The sequence below is a fragment of the Vanacampus margaritifer genome, chromosome 2 (assembly GCF_051991255.1).
Source record: "Vanacampus margaritifer isolate UIUO_Vmar chromosome 2, RoL_Vmar_1.0, whole genome shotgun sequence".
Classification (NCBI taxonomy): domain Eukaryota; kingdom Metazoa; phylum Chordata; class Actinopteri; order Syngnathiformes; family Syngnathidae; genus Vanacampus; species Vanacampus margaritifer.
The window spans coordinates 56,512,766-56,532,765 of NC_135433.1; the positions used below are offsets into that span (position 1 = coordinate 56,512,766).

At 42.4% G+C, this 20,000-nt stretch overlaps 2 protein-coding genes across 4 annotated transcripts in view; one reads left to right on the forward strand and one right to left on the reverse strand.

The window, feature by feature from the left end:
* Window positions 1-16,826, forward strand: part of scpep1 (serine carboxypeptidase 1) — a 45,607-nt gene extending 28,781 nt beyond the window's left edge. For 2 of the 3 annotated variants that reach the window (XR_013290974.1, XR_013290973.1), the window contains 3 exons: window positions 6,507-6,670; window positions 11,968-15,298; window positions 15,396-16,826. Coding sequence is in view for 1 of the 3 variants with exons in the window: in XM_077555733.1 (XP_077411859.1) it covers window positions 6,507-6,670; window positions 11,968-12,030 (227 nt within the window). In the remaining 2 variants the exon portion in view is untranslated. Of the gene's footprint in view, window positions 1-6,506; window positions 6,671-11,967 lie in introns of all 3 variants that reach the window. The other variant, XM_077555733.1, reaches the window with a different exon arrangement.
* A 254-nt stretch (window positions 16,827-17,080) lies between these two features.
* Window positions 17,081-20,000, reverse strand: part of cln3 (CLN3 lysosomal/endosomal transmembrane protein, battenin) — a 96,174-nt gene continuing 93,254 nt past the window's right edge. The window contains exon 15 of the mRNA XM_077555732.1: window positions 17,081-17,987. Within this exon, the coding sequence (XP_077411858.1) occupies window positions 17,871-17,987 (117 nt within the window). The 3' untranslated portion in view covers window positions 17,081-17,870. The remainder of the gene's footprint in view (window positions 17,988-20,000) is intronic.

Genomic DNA, 20,000 nt, shown 5'->3' on the forward strand with positions numbered 1-20,000 from the left:
CTGCCCGCATGTGAAGGACAAGACTAGCCAGCCGACAAGTACAGTTGCAGGCAGTAGCAACGGTCCCCCTCGCGGGCGCGTGCATGCACGCTCTGTCTCTGTCGCTGTCTTTCTCTCTGTCTCTCTCTCTATCTTTTTCACTCTCATCGTAGAAATTGTAATCCTCGAAGTAATCTCCATTTTTGATAAATGTACCTGTAATCTGATTACATGTTTTTTCCTTCAACTAACGGAATACAGTTAAAAAAAAATTGGAATTGATAATGTAACGACGGTACATGTATTCCGTTACCCCCCAAGCCTGGTTATTCTTTATGCTGATGTATGTTGTGTCCAGTAAGAAGCTCAGTCAGGTGGTGTTGCGCTGCAGAGACACACGGTTTTCTTAACGCGTCTCACTGTATGTTTATTGTCAATTTGTTTTGTTAGTAATTAAATCAATTTTAAAGACAAGAACGAACAAGTGGATTACCAACAGCCAGGATAAAGTACAGTAGATGCCAGTAAGCCAGAACAAGCATCAAACTGCACCAACAGCGTCAATAAGCAAAGCTGCATTGGTGCTGTTGTCATTATACAACTTTACAAGTTTAACAAGTTACCTGCCCAGCAGAAACTTAGCGACCAAAGCATCTGCCTTCAGACCTCTCTGCTGCTTTGGCGCACGCCATCGCTGAAAAGACTTGCCCAAAATGACTTTTGTTTGGCTTTTCTCTTTCAGTCCTTGTCTTTTCCGTCCTTGTCTCCTCCGTTCAGCAACCTAAAAAACAAGTCTTTCGGTGGTCCTGTATCCTTCTCTGCCATTGTTGGTTAACTTTGAAAACACACGCAAAGAGTTAGTTAGCTACAATAGGAAGACGTCTTGGCGCTGGTAAACACTGTTACGTAGAGGCCTACGCAAGCTACATACATTGTGCACATACGCAAGTGTGATTGACAAGCCAGGAGCCAATCAATAACTAAGTACCTTCGTTACTGATGATGATGATGATGATGATGCTTTATTACAGAGTCAAAGTCCAACCACAAACAAACCAACTCCACGATAAAAATAGAAGAGTAAAAATACACACATACCAAAATACACTAGGAAGCATCATATAAAAGACAATACCAATTTTTCCAGAACTTGGACTGGTATCGTGTAAGCACTTAAACTGATGTTTGACAAGTGTACAATAATTTCATTATTTGAGTCATTTAGCCGACTGACAAATTTAAACATCAGATTTCTTAGTGCCGCCTGCAATGTGTTAACCCTTTCAGTTACAAACATTTCACTCGTGCTAGTCCATCGTGGTCTATTTAGTAATAATCTCAGTGCATCATTATATGCTATCTTAATTTTTTGCAAACTAGTTCCGCTATAAGTTAACTGTAGATGTGCCGTATACGGAGGAGTACAGTATGCTCTAAACAGCGACAGTTTCATCTCCTTAGTACATGCATTAAACTTACGTCTAAGCATATTTGCCTGCGTATATAAGGCCCAGCGCTGCCTTCAGATATCTTCGTTATCAGTCATTTTGTCTGTGAAGAAATTACCAAGATACCTGACTTTATCACAGAGTGCAAGATTATTATTCAAAACCGTAAAATCTGGGAAATTAAAATATGTATCCTCTTTTGTTTGATAAATCATTACTACACTCTAAGTAACGTTATATTTAAAATCGTGATGTACGCCATACTGTGAACATTTATTTAGCATCTGTTGAGAACTGAAAACACAGAGTTAAGACGCGCACACACCTTCCTTCCCCAGGGGGAAATGTTTTAAAAGGCAAATAAAATGCAAAAATTGAGGGTGACGGGCAATATTCGTTACAGCACTTTAGACAGTACACTGACTCGTGCTATTGGCCTATAATTAACAAGGCTGCCTACTTTGCCGGTTTTATCCTTGATAACTAGGACTAACATAACAGAGAGCATTGAATCTGGGAAAAGACCATGAAACAAGAGGGTTGTAAAGCATAGAGCGAGGAGAGGAACTAACCGCATACTAGCATATTTAAGATGTTCAGCAGAAATCTGATCTGTGCCACTCACTTTATTATTAGGCAGGAAGGCAATTTGCCTCAGGCACTTCATGTGACGTAATCACCAGGAAATCATTGTAGTCAACATTATCCACTCACACTGTACGGTTCTCTCAAAATGCAATTAAACAAACTGCTATAATGCTTTTGCCAGAGTGCTACAATGTTATCAGATCCAGATATTCCTTCGACAGTACTAGGTCTTAGAGTTATTTAGAGCTCTCACTTCTTTCCAGAAGTTAATTAAATTATTATTTAAAAGCTTCTCAGCCAAAGAGTCAGTCCTAAATGTCTGCTCATTTTTACAAATAAAACAAATAGCATACTTGTACCTTGCATTAGTTTGCTTCTTCTGCTCAAATACTGGCCCTAGGATAAGCATTCCTACCCTAGCCCAAGCTTTAGCGGTTTCACAAGCCTTAGCTTAATATCCTGCTACATATTCCACCAGGCCTGGCTTTATACTTGCCGCAAATCTGGGAGAGGAGGTTGCCTCCCGGGAACCACCAGTTGCCGTATCTCTCTCCTCTTCAGCGTCTCCAGTCGTGTCGCTCGTGGAGTAGGGTATTGCTGCAGCCTTACTCGAACAGGCCACCTTCTCCTGCACGGGCATCGCTAGCCCAGCGGCCGGGTGCACGACTCCCATCCTTCGCATCGGGCAGACTGATTGGCTAGAATCTAAAATGCCCTCCTTGCCACGTCCACAGTTTATGATTTAAATATATTTTTTAACCATAAATACAGGGCTGTTACAGATTGATAAAGCGATTTTTACGTGAATTAAACTTAATTTGTTGCAAAATCCTCTCTAATATTTTTAATATCGAAACACCACGTCTGTGTCCTGCCTAATATGATGATGAGTAGTGGTCTTTGAAACCCAATCGTTCTAATTTTTCATGCTCTAATAAATTTTTCATGCTCTGATAAATGTGTTTTCTGCAAAGAAAGCCACTTCAATTATGTCTCGCTTTAATTTATTCAATATCTTGGTTCTCTTTATAGAAATAATAAGACCATTTACATTGTAGGTTGCTATTTTAGTCACCTGCATACCTAATCCCAAAATGAATGTAACATATCAAACCATTGGTAATGCCCCAAAGGCTGCACCGAATCGCAGCAACCATTGCCTCTAACGGACAACAACATAAAAAACTCTATGAACAACAAGACTCCCCCCTTTTGGGTCATTATATTGACCCTTGTGTTGCCTTGGTAGTAGTGGGGCTTAACCTCCCCCCTTGATTAGTTGGTGAGAGCCTTTACATATTAATGTTTCTCCAAACCAGATATTATCTATCTTATGGCACTAGAAAAGAAAAAAACACCCGACCTTTTCGTTCCTCTCTCAATTTTTGCCTTTACAATGTCACTAAAATACGGAATATAATAAATCCTCTTTCAAATTAAAAGACAGTTTGGGTTACCACATTCCAACAGAACTGTATTATCCATCATCCCCGTTATCTCCTTTTCCGTCTCTCCTTGTCCTGTTGTCTGAAAACCTGAAGCTTCTCTTTATATTCCAACCTTCTCTCTCTTGGCAGTTACTTGCTCCTCTGCTAGTGTGCCAGGGGAAGCCTTGTATCTTCTCTAGAACCGAATCACCCCTCTCTTAGCCATGTCCTCCGTGGCCTCCACTGCCGAATTATACAACACCGTTCTTCTGCATAAATGAGTCTCAGTTTGGCCAGGAATGGAGTTTGGAACCTGATGTTGCTTTCCTTAAGAGCTTTCTTCGCCTCAACATATTGCCTGCATCGTTTCAACACGTCAGGCGCGTAATTGTTATCTAGGTTTATTCTTTTCCTGTCCCTTTGAAAGCCTTGTTTTTGCCAGGCTAATTTAAGCAGCTCTTCTTTCATTCTGTAGCTCGACACTTAAGCTATAATAGAGTTTGGCATCAATGCGTGGTGGGTTCTTTAAGTTCAAATGTCTCCAGGAGCTCCAATCCTTTCCGCAACAATCCCTCCACATACAATAACCAATCATCAGTTGTCATCGCCCTGCTTCACCTCTTGTATTCGGATTTCTCCCGTCTGGGACGACTTTCCAGATATGTCAGTTAGACAGCCAGATGTATTTGCAGTTGTAAACGTTCCGTTATGGCTTCCTCTGCCCTTTGCAGCTGGGCCTCAGCAGCTTCCACTCGCTTTTCCACCTCTTCAATTGTAGTGTTTGTCTTCGTAATTTCTTCCCAGATTCCATTCAGTTGCTGGTCGTTGTCTTTTCGGAAGTCTCCCAATTCCTTCAGAATGAGGTCAAGCTCCGCTCTTTCACTTTATTCTTCTTGTACACTTGCGTCGTCACTCTCCGCCATGTTGCCAACAGAGGAGCTATGGCTAATTGCGCCTTCCTCCGAGAACTCCATCCGCTATAGGCCTGGGTATTGATTCAGATTTCCAAAATCAATTCTATTCAGAAGGCTACGATTCGATTCACGATTCACATTGATTTTCAATTCAGTTAAGGATTTCATGCAGTACCAATTTCAATTTTATATGAAATACATTCTCAGAAGTACCAATGCTGTGTAAATAGTAGAAACTTCTTGCTCTTACTTGGTGCATTAGGATGAACCCCCCCTGAATATTTACATTTAAAATTTAATCCAATGCAGTTACATTAATCATGTATGTTTTATTGAACATGACCTGATCAAAACAATAAATAATAATTCAAATTGATTACAACCACAGCACTATGTAAATAAACTGGCAAAAACACTGGGCTTTTTTGTAAAATAAATTTCCCTGTGAGGCGAGAAGGCACACTAATTTATGTTGAGGGGCGTATTAAAAGTATTGATTCATGGTCGATATTGGGCTATGAAAAGGAATATTGATTCGATATTGATATATAATTTTTTTTAAACCCAGCCCTAATCCGCAATGCTTTTTTATTCTTTGCTTTTGGCATTCTCGCTGCCCAATGTCACCAGTACTATTTTAAATGATTTGCCACTTATTCGAGTTGTGGGCGAATTAACCTCCAATTTCGGGAAAGTGTTTTCTAAGATGTCATTTCACCGTTCTCCAAAGCGAAAGTCTTAATGCTGTCCTCTTAAGCAACACACATGGTCAAACACACCAGAGACTTGCAGTGTGTGCATCCTTCAGTCGTCAGCAAAACAGGTGTCCGTCTGTGAGAAGTACGTCGGCACTTGACCCAGTGAGTAAGTGACAATTACAGTGACGGGTGAAAATCCACTTCCATCGTTGCTTCGTCCGCCATTTTTTTTTTTTTTAAGTTTCTCATCATTCTTCAGCAAAACGGTGGTCCATCGGCAACGGACCAACAGACAGTCCGTCACTCCCAACGGACTGCCCACTTCTGCGAATAATTTTAACAAAGTCAGTGGTGCCAATGAAGGCGGTCTGTTTATATAGTGCAGGGTTCAGCAACCTATTCTGTCAAAAGAGTAATTTTATGCCAAATGAATTAACAAAAAATCTCTCTGCAGCCGCAAAACATTTGAACATTTTGGATGAAGGACACTGTGTGTTAGTGTTGGTCTAACGTACTAAGGGCCCAAGAGCTAATTAGAGATGCACCATAATACAAAAATATGCAGCATCCAATACTTTGACATTCATTTTCTTCTACCTTTTAGTTTTCTGCCTCTTTTAGTCTTTTCTGGACATTTTATGGCAATTTTTTAAATATTTCCCCGCCTTTTGTGCTAGCAATAGCAATTTACTCAAATTTGGGGATATTTTGTGGACATTTTATGGTAATTTTCTTCTTTTGTTTTTGGACATTTTTAGTTACTTTTTGAACGCTTTCTTTTCTATCTTAAAAAAATAATTATTATGACTTTTTAGGCACTTCCAAATATATTTGATGATAATTTTTGGCCTTTTCTTTCTTTGTTGTTGTTCAACATTTTAAGTTACGTTTTGAACACAACTCTGACATTTTTGGCAATTTCATGGAAATTTTAGGTTAAATATTTGCTTTTCTTCTTTTATTTTGTGGTCACTTTTTTGAAATTTTGAGGTGATTTTTAAAAATAATTTTCATCTAGTTATCGTTTATTTTTCTCAAAATTCATTTGAAGAATATTTTTTTTAAAAAATAAAAACAAATATGTAAAAAAAAAAGATTCTACAAAGTTTTTTTTTAGAGATCCACAGTGAGCCACAGGAGAGGGACTAAAAAAGAGCCACATGTGGCTCCAGTGCCACAGGTTGCAGACCCCTGTTATAGTGGTATGAGAGGGGCATCTCTTGTCATATGTGAAAAGGGGATTCATCGGTCGCTGTTTTAGCCGCACCCAAATAATCCAGGAAACCGTGAAAAACAGTTGAACTCGCTATATCGTCACAATTAAGTACTACATTGTGTTCAGTCTTTGCATGTTTCCAGCATCTATCTTCAGTAGATTGTATTTAGAAACAAATGTCTGAATTCACACTACTTCTTTAAACCTCTGTGACATGTATGGACTTTTCCATCCAGGTCAAGAGCTGTGGGTGCAGAAGCTCAAGTGGCAGGGTCTGCCTGTTTTCAACAAGCTAAGGTGGACTGCCTTGAATGACCCCACTTCCCTTGGAGTGACTGGAGCTTTCTTCAAGAGTAATCAGAACTTTGCCTTCTATTGGATCCTCAAAGCTGGTCACATGGTAAGAAATTCCAGAATATTGGGAATACAGATACAATTGATTGTGAGGACTGAGAATAAAATAAGCAAACCTGGAACCCCTACTGTTTATGTTGACCTGACCTGGCGAACCCGCGACACTAACCCTACAGGTAACAGCATGAGGACAATGGAGGAAGCCTTTATGAATACAGTGTATTTATGAACAATGAAAGATACGACTGGTCTCCTTCTCCTCCTTATAATGAGCAAATACTGTACATTGTTTTCTTTTCAACAATGAAAGATACATTTTGTAGAGGTGTGGTCTAGTTCTTGTCTAAACCAGTGGCAAAAGCCCCACTTTTTACTTCTGGGTAGGCGGCAACCTCAGCACTTCCAACAGAGCTAAGCAAAATGGACCGTTCACAAAAGCCCCACCCCCTCATTGGACGCTTCCAGGTCCGACACCCTTCTGGATACCGGTATTTACAATGAAGATGAACGTGCCAGAGCATCAGTGAGTGCTTTTGGAGCATTTGAGGCAAAAAGTTCTACAGACTGCAGTGAAAATATATATTCATAATATTAATATATGCAGAAAAGCAAACTCCACAACTACCGATGCTAAATCATACAGGTTAGATAAGATAAGTCCAGTACAACAACGGCTTCTCTCTCTCAGCGTGGAAATTGTAATGCAGCAAAATAATTCCCATTTTTTTAATAAATGTACCAGTAAACTGATGGTGTTTATTCCTCTGTAACAGAATGGTTGTTTACTCTGAGGTAACACAAAATGAAAGATGAAAACAAAATAAGTTCCAAGTGCCTGTTACGATGCTATGTTCACTTTGTGGAAATCGATGAAACATACAAACCTCCCAGTATGAGACCAGGGGTGATTTGGTGCCCTAGGCGAAAGTGTAGATTTGAATTTATAAAACCCCCGGACGCCTCAACAGGATGTAAGAAAATGGTCTGGCCTCCCAAAAGAGGACACATTTGGTCACCCTGCCATATACTATAAATAAGTTGCCTTAAATTATTACCTTTTTAAGCCTTGACAATCTCTTGAGTACAATTTATATTGCAAATAAACATTTAACCTTGCCTGTTGCCTTTATAAATACCTTAAAACAAAAATAAACCATACAGATTCTTAGTCAATAAAACATAATCTTGAGCAAAATCATTGCTAAATATTTACCAAGAAGCGTTAGCATACTCCAGTGGACGAAAACGGCAATGTTTTACTATGCAGTAAATTACACAATGAACATGAAATATAGCAACATTAGTTAAACAATGAAACTGATTGCTCTAATACGAACCTTGTTCCCTTCTCAGCCAGGTGCTAAAGAATCATTTACTGAATTAGTTCTAAATTTCAGTTTTCTCTGATTTCCTGTGGCGCGCACACGTCTTCTCTGCACTTGAAAGATGGCGCTACTAAGTACGTTGGTTACTTACGTCAGTTCCTTCTGGTTTATGAGACCTTTTCCTGTATCCTTCAAAATAAAAGTATGAACTCTATTATAATAGCACAATAAAACAACACAATTCTGCAATACAAAAATGCAAAAACATTTGCTCCTTCTTCACCACAACGGACCGATACAGCGTCAGACGCTGCACCAATCTGCCTGTCAATGTCCCGCTCTGACCTACCCTCACTCGTGAACAAGACCCCAAGATACTTGAACTCCTCCACTTGGGGCAGGATCTCATCCCCGACCCAGAGAGGGCACTCCACCCTTTTTCGACTGAGGACCATGGTCTCGGATTTGGAGGTGTTGATCTTCATCCCAACCGCTTCACACTCGGCCGCGAACCGCTCCAGTGAGAGCTGGAGATCACGGCTCGAAGCAGCCAACAGCACCACATCATCTGCAAAAAGCAGAGATGCAATGTTGAGGCCACCAAACCGGGCCTCGGCTACGCCTAGAAATTCTGTCCATAAAAGATATGAACAGAATCGGTGACGAAGGGCAACCTTGGCGGAGTCCAACCCTCACAGGAAACAAATTCGACTTACTGCCGGCAATGCGGACCAAACTCTGACATTGGTCGTACATGGACCGAATAGCCCGTATCAGGGGGCACGATACCCCATACTCCTGAAGCACCCCCCACAGGACTCCCCGAGGGACACGGTCAAACGCCTTCTCCAAGTCCCCAAAGCACATGTGGACTGGTTGGGCGAACTCCCACGCACCCTCAAGGACCCTGCTGAGGGTGTAGAGCTGGTCCACTGTTCCACGGCCGGGACGAAAACCACACTGCTCCTCCTGAATCCGAGATTCGACTTCCCGACGGACCCTCCTCTCCAGCACCTCTGAATAGACCTTACCTGGGAGGCTGAGGAGTGTGATCCCTCTAAATTTGGAACACACCCTCTGGTCCCCCTTCTTAAAAAGGGGGACCACCACCCCGGTCTGCCAATCCAGAGGCACTGTCCCCGATGTCCACGCGATGCTGTAGAGACGTGTCAACCACGACAGCCACACAACATCCAGAGCCTTTAGGAACTCCGGGCGGATCTCATCAACCCCCGGGGCCCTGCCACCGAGAAGCTTTCCAACCACCTCAGTGACTTTGACCCCAGAGATAGGGGAGCCCACCTCAGAGTCCCCAGACCCTGCTTCCTCAAAGGAAGGCGTGTCGGTGGAATTGAGGAGGTCTTCGAAGTATTCTCCCCACCGATTCACGACGTCCCGAGTCAAGGTCAACAGCACCCCAATCTTCACTATACACAGTGTTAATGGCGCACTGTTTTCCTCTCCTTAGACGCCGGATGGTGGACCAGAATTTCCTTGAAGCCGTCCGGAAGTCGTTTTCCATGGCCTCACCGAACTCCTCCCATGTCCGAGTTTTTGCCTCAGCGACCGCCGAAGCCGCATTCAGTTTGGCCAGCCGGAGTCCCACAGGCCAAAAAGGCCCAATAGGACTCCTTCTTCAGCTTGACGGCATCCCTTCGAGGATTGCCGCCACGACAGGCACCAACCACCTTACGGCCACAGCTCCGATCGGCCGCCTCAACAATGGAAGCGCGGAACATGGTCCACTCGGACTCCATGCCCCCCGCCTCCCTCGGGACAAGGGAGAAGTTCTGCAGGAGGTGGGTGTTGAAACTCTTTCTAACAGGGGATTCTGCCAGACTTTCCCAGCAGACCCTCACAATTCGTTTGGGTCTGCCTGGTCGGACCAGCATCTTACCCCGCCATCGGAGCCAACACACCACCAGGTGGTGATCAGTTGACAGCTCCGCCCCTCTCTTAACCCGAGTGTCCAACACATATGGCCGCAAATCCGATGACACAACTACAAAGTCGATCATCGAACTGCGGCCTAGGGTGTCCTGGTGCCAAGTGCACGTATGGACACCCATGTGTTTGAACATGGTGTTCGTTATGGTCAGTCCGTGGCGAGCACAGAAGTCCAATAACAAAACACCGCTCCAGCACACCCTCCAAGGACTCCAGAAAGGGTGGGTACTCTGAGCTGCTGTTCGGTGCAAAAGCACAAACAACAGTCAGGACCCGTCGCCCCACCTGAAAGCCGTCATAAAGAAATGCAGCATTCTGCCTGGCAAGCTGGAGGCCCTCGCAGTCAACCGGGCCCTGTGGCGCACCACCTGCCACGAGGATGTGCTGCACTTTTTGAAGACAGCCGCACCGCTGAGCGTGATGACGGGATTCCCTGTCTCACTTGTGGGAAGCAGTGTGCATTTTCACCATGCCATAACCACACTCGTCTCATCATCATCACATGTGGAGCTAGGGATGCCTTCGTCGCATCGACGAACTACCCTAGTAGTAGCCCAATATATATGGAGCAAACGTAGGACATTTAGCTGGGGGTGAGACCGCTCCATTTTGTGGATTACTCACATACGATTTACACAATCTATAGCTTCACTATTTTGCTTGTTGGAGGTCCACAACTTGTTGGAACTTTGTTTTATCTAGTTTTATTGAAGCTGACAGACGTTTTGTGGAATAATTTTACAATGGAGGTCAATGGAGCTTTGAACTGCATGTCGAATATGTGGGCGTTTGGGGGCGTGGTTTGAGAATGGTCAATTGAGAATTTTTGAACAACACAATTCAATGGATTAATTTGTATTTGACTCCACCCCACAGGATGTTGAATTGAATTTGAATTATGCATACAGGAAGCCAAAGTGAATTTAATGCAATTTAATTTATAGGCTGGAGCCCCTCAGCCTTAAACATGTTTTTGTCACCTTTTCCAGACTGATAGATTTCAATTAGGGATGAGCAAGTACAGCACTATCTGTATCTGTTCAACTATCTTAATCAGTGGTGTCAAAGTCCGGTCCTCGAGGGCCTGAGTCCTGCATATTTTAGATGTTTCCCACGTTCAACACAGCTAATTCATATTTAAGATCATCAGCAAGCTCTATAGGAGCCTGATAATGATCCTGATCATTGAATCAGGTGTGTTGGAGTAGAGAAAACTTGAAAACATGCAGGACTCAGTGGGTGTGGTTTAGCTGAAAATGGGTGGGGCTTACCAGATACATTATTTTTTAGCGTGAAAAAAAAAAAAAAAAGGTTGAAATTTATATGGATTAATTAAAAGGTGCTGTATTTTTTAATTGAAAACTATTGACAAAACAACCTAATTATTATTCAAATCAATGTGTTTGATTATACAAGGGTCCAGGTCACCCTTGTAAAAGAGATCTTGATCTCAATGGGGTTTTATGCGGTTAAATAAAGGTAGAAAAATAACAAATTTTCAAACAAGTTCTTATAAACTCAGAAAATGTGTGTATGAATAAAGATATACAGATCAGTCCGAGAATTGAGATTCAATGTTTTTAATCACAATACTAAAGGAGTAGTAGGACTAAGAAAATATGTTCAATGTCATATATTAGGTCATTATACGCTGGGTTTTTTGTTTTTTCCCCAAGACGGTATTGAAAGTGAGACTGTTGCTATTTTTGGATACCCTGGGATACTGTATCACCGTAATACTGCCCAACCCCAACCCTAATCATGGATAAGTTCATCATCGTTGGGTCATTTTTGAGAGTTTAAATAATCGTTCAATTCGGATGACAGTGTGCACATTGGAATGCAACTATGTTCACGGCATTTTTTGTGTTGCTTTGTTGGGGGGGGAAGGGAGGAGGGGCGGGGGCAGGCATGGATAAGACTCATAAGCTTTTTTTTTTCATATTGTGCAAAACTGGCAAAAGATTTATGGTCAGACCTAATATTTTCCAAGAACTGTCAAACATGTATGTTACTATAACATTTTGTGATGTGGTTTTATGTGAAATGTATTTGTTTTGTCCTTTCACAGATTCCATCAGATCAGGGACCAATGGCTTTTCAGATGATGAAGATGATCACCAAGCAGGTCTAATACGTAGGCTCTCTGATGCCTTCTGGGATGGCTGATGGTTTCTATTGTGTACTCTATTTTGCAACAAAACCCCTTTCTAAAAATAAAAATAAATAAAAAAATCTCTTGGATTCCTATGTGGCGGCCGTGGCTCAGGATGTAGAGACGGTCGTTCAGTAACCAGGAGGTCGGCTGTTCAATAACCCGCTCTCCCCAAGTCATGTGTCGTGTCCTTGGGCAAGGCACTTCATACACATTGCCTCCAGTGCTATTCACACTGGTGTATGGAAGATGCGAATGTTTGGTGGTGGTTGGAGGGGCCGTAGGCTTCCGTCAGCCTGCCCTAGGGCAGCTGTGGCTACTTAAGTAGCTTACCGCCATCACAGTGTGAATGTGTGAGTGCATAAATAATGTATCCGTTCCCTTGTAAAGCGTCTTTGAGTGTCTAGAAAAGCGCTATATAAATCCAATGCATTGTTATTATTATTCTACAATTTTAAAAAAAAACTCTTTGGAAATTGTTTGGTAATTTAAACTTCTTCATTCCCAAATGCATACTCAAAATATTTTTGTCATTTCTGCCTTAGCATGTTTCTCAAAAATTCTGGAGAGACTGGTTTGTAAAAGAATGATGATGCACTAGAAGGAATTGAACATTCTGTATGAACAACAGTATGGGTTTAGGAAATAGCAATACTTAAGTTGGCTGACAAAGTTTATACTGCATTTGACAAAAATGAATTTGCTTTAGGAGTAAAACAATTTTTTTTGTAATCTGAAGCCTCTGATACTGTCAATTATATCTTACTTCAAAAACTGTGGCATTATGTTTTTCTTGAATTCCACATACATGGTTTACAAATTACATTCATAATAGACAACAGTTTGTGTGCATTAATGGTTGTCCATCAGACTGTGCCACCCTTAGATGTGGAGTACCTCAGGGTTCTAAGACCTTTGCTATTCCTTATTTACATTATTGACTTGGCAGCACCCCTCCGTGAGCCGTCGCCTTAGCGTGGTGGAGGGGTTTGTGTGTCCCAATGATCCTAGGAGCTATGTTTTCTGGGGCTTTATGCCTCTGGCAGGGTCACCCATGGCAAACAGGTCCTAGGTGAGGGGCCAGACAAAGCACGGTTCATGGACCTATTATGATGATAAAAATAAATGGATTCCGCAATGATGGGGGCCGCGTCACCGGGGGCTCGCTGGCAAGCACCTGGTGGCCGGGACTTCAACCATGGGGCCCAGTCGGGCATAGCCCAAAGAGGCAATGTGGGTCCCCCTTCTCATGGGCTCACCACCGGTGGGAGGGGCCAAAGGGGTCGAGTGTATAGAGAGCTGGGCGGAAGCCAAGGGCGTGAACCTTGGCGGACCGATCCCCGGCTACAGAAGCTGGCTTTTGGAACATGGAATGTCACCTCTCTTGCGGCAAAGGAGCCCGAGCTAGTGTGTGATGACGAGAAGTTCCGACTAGACATAGTCGGACTATGGCTATACACATGGCTGGGCTCTGATACGAATCTTCTCGAGAGGGGTTGGACTTTCTTCCACTCTGGAGTTGCCCCCGGTGAGAGGCGCAGAGCAGGTTTAGGCATACTTATTGCCCCTCGGCTTGGCGCCTGTACGTTGGGGTTCACCCCGGTAGACGAAAGGGTAGCCTCCATCTGACTTTGGGTGGGGGGATGGGTCCTTACTGTTGTCTGTGCCTATGCACCAAACACCAGTTCAGAGTACCCATCCTTTTTGGAGTCCTTGGAGGGTGTGCTGGAGAGCGCTCCCTCTGGGGAATTCCTCGTTCTGCTGCAGGACTTCAACGCTCACATGGGCAATGACAGTGAGACCTAGAGGGTTGTGATTGGGAGGAATTGCCAGCCAATTGCATTGCACACAAAGATGAACAACCATCACACTTGGGGACAATTCAGAGCGCTCAATTGACCTGCCATGCATATCTTTGGAATGTGGGAGGAGACTCCAGTCCCACCCGAAGAAAACCCACGCAGGCACCGGGAGAACATGCAAACTCCACCCAGGAAGGCCCGGACTCGATCTCATGTCCTCAGCATTGGGAGGCGGATGTTGGTACATGTCACAGCGGGGACCAGACACGATTATATGTTCAAATCATTGTACATATACATCGCTAATAATGTCCAAGAACAGCGATCAATCTGCACCAATACTTAAGTGGACATTTCTACTTATTGCCACGTCAACCTCGGAAGCCTTTATTAGACCTTTATTATTATCTTTATTAGCCTTTATTATTATTATTATTATTATTATTATTAGGGTGTGTGGAGATGTCAATGTGTATGTAGATGTGTATTTAGTCTCTGTGTTCGTACGGGATGAAATGTTTTTGGTGGATTGTGAGCAGAAAATAATAATAAAATAAAAAAATCAAGCATCCCTTTAAACCTTAAAACTTGCACAATTCCCACAATCAAACCTGATGGAGAGGCCAAAGCTGTAAGTAAATCAAACCGGGAACAACTCTAGCGTCTGGTTTTCTGGAGACGCTGACGTGACAGGGAGTCTCATTCTGCATTTGCTTTCCTTAACGAGCAGCATGAGCCCCTGCCAGTTCCAAAGCACTCACAGGCGGCTGGAGGAGGGTTGCAGGTAGAGCTAGAAATTCTACCCCACAAAAGTCTTTTGATTCAATTTGATATTGTAGCATTTAACAAGATTGATTTATATAATGTGGGTCTAAACAGATGTCAGGTCAAGTTATTTTGAGAAGTGATGGTCTATTTCAAAGTAAAGGCAAAATAAAATATATAGGGTGTTTTTTCTCACTTTTTGCCTCTCCCATGAGAGTGTCCATTACATTTACATGCAAATTGGCAATTAAGCAATTTAGGCAATGATGTCTTTAGCAACTTTTAGTCAATAGCTGTGTTCTGCCAAAGTAGTTACCCCCTAAAAAATTGGTATCTTATAACTTTTACCACATAAAAGTGACGATTTTTGGAAAATGTTCCTGAACCATAACCATAACCTTAAACTTTAAACATGTGGAAAAAAAAACGAAAAGCATACATCACGTCTTTGAGCTTTTTCTATGTATGCTGAGATTTTCTACTGCGTGCATGGTTTTATGCACGCACCTAGAGTCCATTACAGAATGCAAATGTGTTCTTCTTTCCAGAGAGACGGACCTCACGCGTGTCCGTGATATGCCTCTGTAAGGGACGACGAGCTCCAGATCCCTCCGTAGGCCGAAAGTTCTGCACAGCACATGACAGAGGGGCGGCCGGGAGAGCATCTCCTGCAGAGATTGGTAAGACTAGCAAACTTACGCCTCGTGTCATTAGCACGCACTGTACGTTCTAGCACTCCTGTCATGGCCGAACTGAAAACTTGACCTGGAACCACAGTGAGATGACGCTGTTCCTTTTGGGAGGGCTCTACCGACGATGAATGCTCCTGGGCAGCAACTGCGTCCTGCTAAGGCGCAACATCAGCCACAGTCGTGGTTACAGAAGGACAGACCGCCGCAGCAGCGGCCGCTACTGCGTAACAGTTAAGACAGCAGTCAGTGCGGCCCTCTTCGAGCAAGAAGGACCCGCCATAGTGATTCCAGCGAGCGGCGTCCTCAATAGCAGCCACCAATCGACGCGCAGTGAGTGTGTGCAAGTCATCAGGCTGCTATCTTCGTATCGGAGAGGAGGCGGCACCCAGCCTCGTCACCAACAGAACAAAACAAATCCACAAAGTACCGTATATTCACAACTATAAGGCGCACTTTAAAGTCTTAAATGTTCTCAAAAATCGACGGTGCGCCTAATCATGAGGTGCTCCTTGTGTGTGGATCAAGGTCCAAAATCTGACTGTGTGGGAGGATTTGCCGTCGACACATTGCTTATATACAAGAAAGGCGGACCTGACTGAGGACAGACATGAGAGCACGGAAGAGTAAACTTGGTGACGAGTTCTCCAGCCCGTCCTAAACAGCGAATTTCACCGAAAGGTTTCATGCCTGACCATCCTTCCTTATATCTGTGACTTAATGCACGCACATCTCACAGTCGCGAGACTGACTCTGTCAATGAGATGGAGCCTGGCGTGTTTGATGAAGAACTTGCCCAGTTGTTTGTTTCAGATACAGAAGATCATGAGGACTATGAGGGATTTGTGGATTAGGAAATTAGGATTGATAAAAAAAAAAAACTTGAGTACATTGTCTTGCCTTTTTAAAAACATCAGCCGTAGCATGTTTTAGCATAATAGCATGCTACCATATGCTTTGAGCTAGCGTATGTTTAACCGTGCCTGCGCCCAACAGTGCGCCCTATGTGTGTGTTAAACTCAGAAATAGCACCTGTAACTGTGACTGTGCCTTATAATACGGTGCGCCTTATAGTCGTGAAAATACGGTACTCACAGCAACACGTAAGTGGTCGTTTGTGCCGTCATAAGCTAGCAGATGTTATGACAGACAATATCCAAGCTAGTCAACAACATCAAGGCAGCTGGCGACTCACGGCTGGAGCCGCGCAAGTTGCGAGGCAATACAAACTAGGAGAGGATACAAAACAACTGTAGCATCACTAGCTAGTTGTAGTCAAAACAAGTCGAAGCAACCGTCGGCAAGACGGCAACAGTTGCTGACACACCATACGCACTCACGAACTTGAAGCTGTACTCATCGATGAGGCGCCAAAATCATGGGAAGATGTCCACACATACATTTCAAAAACTAAAAAATACACTAAGCGGTCGCCGCCAAGAGGACCGGGGAATACCCGCAGCCCCGACCAACAAGATCACAGGCCACCAGCAACGGACATGAAGATAAAAAAAAGCAACGGACATGAAGAACAGCGGTTAACAATGTGAGTGAAGCGCTTTGGCACAACAGCGGTTTTCCTTACTGGGGAGTTGGCAACACTGCATGGTATTTTGGGGGAATTGTGTCACCATGGTAACATGGTATTATGAAAAAATATTGTTCAGACCTGAGTCGGCAAGACAAACCTTTTGATACTTTGTGTGGCTATGTCTGCAGTGATGACTTTATATTATTGATCAAATATTTGTATCAAACCAAAGACAGCAGAGGCAGTGTCAAATTAACTTTATTTATAGAGCACTTAAAACACACAGCACAAAAATACAAGCACCCAAGTACAGAAGACAATTTTTAAAATCCCAACCAAACATTTTTTTAAATAACTTTCAAACGGCATGGGCTGCAATATCAAATTCCATCAGTGTAAAATGCATGAGCAAAAATATGGTATCACAGTAATAAAATAAGAGCCCTAAAATATATTTATTTTTCTAAATTTGGGTAAGTAAAAGCATAATTTTTCCTCCTATTGAACACAATTTGTTTAATTTTTAAACAAAATATAGGATATCTGGTATATTAACAATGTGTCCCATGTTAACATTAAACAAATAAAGAAAAAAATAAACAGTCCTTTTGTTTGAAATATTTTTTGCAAGTCACAGCATCACTTGTGGACTACTCATGTTGTCCTTGGGGGCCAACCTGTACGTGGCACCATGTTTTTTTGTCAGGACAATGTACATTCATCAAAAGGCATCTCCCTCCGCCCCCCTTCCTCCTCTGTGCCAAACTGCTCACCCCTTTCCTCTCTATCTGCTGAGGAGAAACACTCAAAAGTTGAATCTATGCATCTAGTTATCTTGTTTGAGGTTGCATTTGCTCAGTTTGACCTGTCCCCTTTGCTTTCCACTAAGATTGTATAAGTACTTATCCATCTTTTGCAGCTTTACAGACAACATGTAGCATAGTGGATAACCGCTTACAAGCTTGTGTATGTGAATGTGATGAATGATGCTCATCATGGATATTAATTGAGTTAGTCAGTGTGTATGCTGGATCAGAGGGAACAGAAGTATCTGTGGACTGGAAAAGCAGTGACTGCAGCCAAAGCTATACCCACACTGTCTCCAACGCTCGCAGCAGCCATGGCAAACTCTCTCTGACTGTCTTCAGTCTACCAAAACAACAAAAACAAAAGGATTATCATGACCATCATGTATCATACACGAAGGAAGAAAATGATCACGATATGGGCACAATCACTTGTTTATTTTGTGCATCATTCAATAAAAACTGATGGTAGAGATTTTCTCAAAGAAACGGGACTCTGGATGTGCTAGAATTTGCCAGTGACTTGAAGTGCTTTTACTCATCATTGTGCAAGAGTGACACTGCCATTTTATGTCATTTACACACGTGGACAAAATTGTTAGTACCCCCGCTATTATTGGGGGGACAGTGTGTTCACAAAAATAAACTGAGTCTGCCAAAAGTACAAATTAATGATTTTTTTAATTGTGGCTCAACCAAATTATTAAAAAAAAAAAAACTAATTAAAACAGGTCTTCAAAACATGATGGTACTCTTAACCTAATACTTTGCACAACCTTTTGAAGGCAATTTAAACTTTCAAAAAGACTTCTGCACTTCTCAGCAGTGCCGTTTAATTTATGAACATGTGCAACTGTAGCCACAGAAACATGAAGCTGCTTGGCAGTGGTGGGTAGTAACGAGTTACATTTACTCTGTTACATTTACTTGAGTAACTTTTTTTGGGGAAAAGTACTTTTAAGAGTAGTTTAACCACAATATTTTTTACTTGAGTAGATGTGTGAAGAAATGCTACTCTGCTATATTGGGCTACACTAGAGTCGTTATCCCCATTTGATACATCAGATTTACCGTATTTTTTCGGCCATAAGGCACACATAAAAGTCTTAAATTTTCTCAATAATCAATAAACCTAATAATGAGGTGAGCCTTTTGTGTGCACCAAGTTCCAAAATCGGTAAATGTTGTTGTGCAAATTTGGTAAGCACTCTGCTTGACTGACTGTGTGGGAGCATTTCCGCAGACACATTGCTTATATACAGGAAATGCGGCCCTGATTGAGGACTGGCAGGCATGTTGAGAACCGGAAAGAGTCAACTGAAAGATGACGTCTTGGTGCTTTCGCTTTAAGAAACTGCCACCTGTGGTCATAGACTGGGAGGCAGTGCCGGGCGAGTTGGGCCACAATTTGTGAATGGATTGTGCATGCTTGGGGCTAACATGTATGCTTGCACTGTTGTTTGAGCTCAAAAAGTTTTTTATTTTTGTTATTTTATCATTTGAAGATGCCAGCATTTGCACATCATTTTATATTTGTCTGACTGATGACATTGTTTTTAAAAATAAATCAGACTTTATAGTCAAGCAGTTCTTCAGTTTTGTACTTGAGTATTCTTTTCAGCGAATACTTTTTTACTGTTATTTGAGTAATATTATTATTATTATTTATTTTATTTTATACTACTCGTACTTGAGTACAATTTTGGGCTACTCTGCCCACCTCTGCTGCTTGGAGTGGGTCTTGTAACCTTTACCTTTTAACGTGCGCGGAAAAGCTGAGTTTATTGTTTAAATTTAAGTCTTTGCTCATTTTTCTATCCAACAGCACATGTCCATGGCTGCTACCTCCTCAGCTCACACCACCACGTTACTTTTCCAATGAAAAATAATTTACTTAATTTTTTTAAGTATTGTCAAAAATAAAGTCACAGATGGTGCCTGACCTGCTGCGTGCAAGCAGCGTGGGTTCACTTCCCACTCAAGTGACAATGTGAGTGTGAATAGTTGTCTCTATGTGTGCCATGTGACTTGACTGGCGGCCAGTGCAAGCTTGCCATATATATATATATATATATATATATATATATATATATATATATATATATATATATATATATATATATATAATATGCAGCTTAAGTGCATGCATTTTGAAGCATGCGCACTATGGTGGCTCAGAAAGACCACATTTTGCAAGCCTACCAGCAATTATTATTTTGCGAGCGACTTGGCAGCAAGCGTGAAGCCTGGCAAGCGATGCCGAAATACTGAATAAGCCAGATTTAACGAGCGGCTAGCAGGAGTTGCGCCCAGTTCACACTGACTGTGGAACAAAACGGCATCCGTACGAACGCCA